A 4,905-nucleotide genomic window follows, 5' to 3' on the forward strand; every position below is an offset into this window, starting at 1 on the left:
TAACCAGGTTGTAGACCTGTACAGGACTGCTGGGGGTTTTTCCCAGGAGTATGTTTGCACTTCTTAAAAGGACAGTGGGAATTACGTAAGAGACTGCCTTAACAATCTGAAATGATCACCTGCTGAAAAAGCATGATCTGATTCTGTAATAGCTGCACATGGAGAGAAGTTAGCGGTACAAGATTGATGGGAAACGGTCTGAGAATGACTGATGATCATTTCTCATTACATGTTGATGACAAATTATTTTTAATTCCCAGCTGGACGGGGTCCTTGACTCAGCCACTGTTTCCCCCTGACACACAGCAGAGGCCATAAGTCAGCTTTGTCAAAACCATTTTAAAAGTATCAAAGGGAACACATTTTCCCTTCGCAAAAGAGAAACTACTTCTATGAAATATCCGGCGGGGGGGTTGAAGTAATCTATTTCTGACATGCTACAGTGAGTCAAAGAAAAAGCTGAGAAAATCAGGTCAAATCAGGTCTACATCTGTAGTAAAATAATAAGCTCTCCGCAGCACCTCATGTGATTTTAGTGCATTCAGAACCACAACAGGAAGCACGAGAGCTCTGCACACGCTAGTGTTCCCATAAACGTTTCCCCTGCTGCTAAACTTAACCGACAGATGAAAATAGAGGCCTCATATTAAAATAGTATAAACATGCAAACAGCTCAAAGACGCTGGTTATTTTACTCGAAAATCTTTTTTTTTTTATTGTTGAATGAAACAGTGGGGGTAAATGTACAGCAAACAAAGATAACACCATCCTCAATCTGGGAACTGCATATCCCATCATGCTCTAACCTAATCCAACAGATGACGCGTCTCTGCTCACTCAGTCCCGCTCTGCCAGGGCCACCAGGTGGACGTCCACTTCAGCCTCTGTTAGAATCCTGCAGAGAGAAGACAGGGAGGCGGGGGGGGGGGGGGGGGCAACGATTTATCAATAAATTGCTTCATGACTGACAGAAAATGTGATGCTTTTCTTTGCCATACATGATAGTAACTGGATTGTAGGTTTAAAAAAAAAAAAATAGCAATTCAAGTACATGTCCTTATGCAGTGGGAAACTATAAGTGGCATTTTACTGTTTTCTGACATTTAAAAAACAATCAAGAGAATAAGCAGCAGATTAATCAATAATAATAAAGTTAGTTTCAGCCCTCACATATAAGAGTGAGAATGAGCTTTGGTAAAGGGGACTTAATTAAAATGATAAAAACTTGAAAAGGGTTAAAGAATAATGCATAATTTGAATTGTGCCTTAAATAATGCTTGCAAAATGGAACATACACATGTGGACAATTATAACACTATTGTGTGATTACATTACAAGTTACCGTATCATTTTTAATAAAATCCCCTATGGGCTTCTATACATCAGCATTATACCAGTGTTTAACCGCTGAATGTGAGCAGTAACGGCCGACTGATGATTAAACACTTTTGGTTGACTGCTATTCTCATTTTGCAAGGTTCAATTTGTGCGATTTGACAAATCCCCATGTATTGCCGGTCTTTTACCTGAACTTGGGGTCCTGCATTGTGACAAGGCCCACCTCGAGCTCAGAAGGCTTGAAATCGATGGAGAGAACCGTCGACAGACAAGAGATTGCCGTCTGAAGGGGAGAAAAGATAAGATAGTGGTTATGCTATTTCAATTACATCCTATTTAATAATTTAGTTAACAATAAAATAAATGCAAAATTAGTAGCCACACAGCTGGAAACCACCTCTACGGTTACTTTCACTTTCACGTTCTGCCGTTCTCAACCTGCGTTACATCCGTGGAAAGACATTTGTTGTACCTCAATAGTTTGTTTAAAGGTCCAGTCCAGTTTCTTTTTCACTTTCTTCTCCAGGAAGCTGGTGGCTTCTGTCTGCTTCACTCCAGCGGCGGTGGCCTTGAAGCCGCAGTAGTAGCCTGCCGGGTCGTTTTTGTAAACCTGGGCACCGTGCTCCTCGTCAATGCCGATCATGATCATACCTGCAGGGGAGGACGGTGACATTTGGCTTCAGTGTTTTACGCCTATAGATTTGTCAAAACACAGCTTTACCGTCATTAAAAAACCCTAACAGACTACATTTATAGATACTCACAGCAGCCCAGTGGTCGCATCTCAGCATTCTGCGTGTAGACTTGTGAGATGTCAGCAATTCTCTTACACAGCATGTCCACTGGAATCTCATAACCGTACTTGTACTGCCAGTTGGCTGCCTCATAGCGAGCTCGCTGGACTTGGGACCTGCTGTCAGCTGGAAGCGATGAGGGAAAAGTGTCACATAGTCATACTGGCACTTCTAATCTCTAATGCAATGTTTAAATGTGATCTGCAGAAAGCTCTTCTCATGGCAAAAGTAACAGTTGTTTGGAAAGAGGAACCATCAGCGGCAGTGAATGCTGTGACTGAGAATACCAGAGATGTGAAATGCTCCGTGACAGTCATCACTTTCAATTTTAACTGAAAATACTGGAGGTATTTGGGATTTAACTGGATTTCACAGAGATCTTATTTGTTCCCACGTAGTGAAAAACGATTCCATTTCCTGCTGACCACTTACAACTGTGGCGAGTTTACGGCAAGCAACACTCAAAAGTGCTTCAGGTAATAGAAAATAAAGAGAAAAATTAAAAGCAAATGCAAACATGCTGCTGAATATGCACCCTATGTAAAAAATAAATTACAGACTAACGGCAGAGCGTTTGGGCTGAAATACCTTTTATATATTCAAAATAAATAGATAAATTCCTGGACTATTTTAATAAAATCTGAAAACAATAAACGCTAATGATTAATAACAGACAGTGCTGTGTGCACCAATCTAATTAATCTCTTGGTTTGTCCACTGTTAAAACATTAATGGGTCTCCTGCAGTGAGAAGTGTTTTTCTTACCTGTCATCCCAGACATTACGCATCCAATATGATCTGTTATTCTGAAAAGGTGGGTCACTGTGGCGGCATCAAGGAGCTTGTCCTGTTTCGATGAAGAAAAGGTTTAATAGAAAATTAAATAATATGTGATAAGTGAGCTAGCTGCCTCATCTTTTGATGTTATTACTGTTGCCAAAAGATTTACTTGACACTTGAAAGCGCCTCCTTGGGTATAAAGTAACAATACAATTACTTCTGACGCCAATACAAAAAATGTAGATGAAAACTAAATAAATAAATCATTTAAGTATTTTACAGTCAGTATGGATGTTTCCAAATGTTATCAGTGCAGGAGGAGCACCTTGCGTTTAAAATGCTCACAGTGCTTCCACTAGCACCAGCAGCGTAAACGTGATATCAACTCACCGGTACTTTTTTCTGTGTTACAACAATTGCACAGTCCTTCCCCCTGATTGCTACTGATGTGAGACCACCTTGGTTTATGGCCTTGAAAGCATATTCTGCAAATAAGCAAGAGAAGAGGGTGTCTATAAGTTTGCATGTTCATCAGACATCAGCGATGAATGTAAGGGAAGAATAAAAACAAGCACAGCTGTCATTGATTTCAAACAGTAGATTCAATATGTACAAACAGCTTGATATTGAAGATATTTTGCCTGAGATGTTTCATCTACATGAGAGGTGCTTGTAGGATTTATGGCTGAAAAGTGTGGCAGAAAATTAACAAAGATTTGATTTGTTATTTATTGTTTGTGGAGCAGCTTAAGTTTTGCATCCTGATTGTTGTTGGTCATCAACAAAAGTCCTGTCCATGTCCAGTTAATCATAAACAAGATAGTTACACTTCCTCGAACTAAAACTAAACTGCAAACTGTAGAAACAACGTATAGTTAATATTTTTGGGTGGATTTTCCCTTTAAGTCCAACTAACGCTGGCCGCATTAGACACATAATACACGAGATGGTTGTCATTGCGACAACAAGCTAACGTAACCATGGTTAAGATAGTTAAAATCAAAGGAAACATTACATTTAATTAAACGTAACTGTAACATTTGACTCAATGGCGAGTGGACACTTTCAGCAATGAATCAGCTCCCTTGACTGCAATGCTAAACATGCTAACTAGCATACTAGCCAGCTAGCTATTGTAAATCGCGCCTTTTGTTTGAATCATATGGAAAGTAGACGTAAAAATAACAACTGGCACACCACAAGTATAACTTTCATGGTTTTATATTATACTACTTTCGTTTTGGCGGGGTGTTATTTATCAGCCAGAAGCCAAGCTAAACGAACCATGACAGAGCATTTAGCTAGCTAGCAAACAAGTGAGCCTGTGTGCCGGCTTTTGTCTGAACAGATGCACATACTGACCGACTTGATAGAGTCTTCCTTCGGGAGAGAAGATGGTGATGTGTCGATCAAACCCTGCACTCGAGCCTCGAGACATCTTACAAGGTTAAATTGACCAAGAAGCTCGCCAAATGAATTTGCAAGCAGATTTTTTACTTCATGCACAATATTTTACCCGGAAGTTGAACTGATGGATCCGAACTTAATCCGGTGTTTGAGGTCTGCTTCGTTTCCATGGTGATACTCACATACTGTATCTTCAGACATCCTAATGGTTTTAAGTATTTATGTTTTTGCTGCTTTAAACGTGCTGCTATTAAAAGGGAAATATATATTCTAGGTTACTTATGCTAATTGACAGCTATAGTTATTAGCTAATATGCAGAATAATATTTTACATTCAATATAAATGATTATCATAACACATAATGCCATACGTTTAATATAAAGGCAGTAGGCCTAGTACTAATATTATATAATATAACAATTAGCCTTAAAAGGAGTCAAGTTCATAAACAAGCTCAATTGTCCAAATCCAGTTTGTGGATACAAAAGTGTCTTTCAAGTGGAAAAAACATAGATTTTTCAATTACTTTTTTAAATTGTACACAGCAGTGAAGTACTTTGTAATTTTCTGTTTGTATGACAAAGT

General features: G+C 39.1%; 1 protein-coding gene across 1 annotated transcript; it reads right to left on the reverse strand.

Annotated features, from left to right (window-relative positions):
• Window positions 1-686: 686 nt before the first annotated feature.
• LOC115003453 (proteasome subunit alpha type-6) lies at window positions 687-4,454 on the reverse strand. The gene is made up of 7 exons (XM_029425239.1): window positions 4,275-4,454; window positions 3,303-3,397; window positions 2,898-2,979; window positions 2,103-2,258; window positions 1,811-1,989; window positions 1,527-1,621; window positions 687-895 (listed from the first exon to the last, which is right to left on the reverse strand). The coding sequence occupies exons 1-7, from the start codon at window positions 4,348-4,350 to the stop codon at window positions 838-840; spliced, it is 741 nt and encodes a 246-aa protein (XP_029281099.1). The 5' UTR covers window positions 4,351-4,454; the 3' UTR covers window positions 687-837.
• Window positions 4,455-4,905: the final 451 nt, after the last annotated feature.

This window comes from Cottoperca gobio, chromosome 24, assembly GCF_900634415.1.
Source record: "Cottoperca gobio chromosome 24, fCotGob3.1, whole genome shotgun sequence".
NCBI lineage: Eukaryota > Metazoa > Chordata > Actinopteri > Perciformes > Bovichtidae > Cottoperca > Cottoperca gobio.

Bases quoted from the DNA above. Each gene is read 5' to 3' on its own strand.
- LOC115003453 (XM_029425239.1), bottom strand. From the start codon at position 4,350: ATGTCTCGAGGCTCGAGTGCAGGGTTTGATCGACACATCACCATCTTC. The intron at 3,398-4,274 runs GTCAGTATGTGC...GCTTATTTGCAG, and splicing joins AGGAAGACTCTATCAAGTCG to AATATGCTTTCAAGGCCATA. The intron at 1,990-2,102 runs GTGAGTATCTAT...CCTCCCCTGCAG, and splicing joins GATGCGACCACTGGGCTGCT to GTATGATCATGATCGGCATT.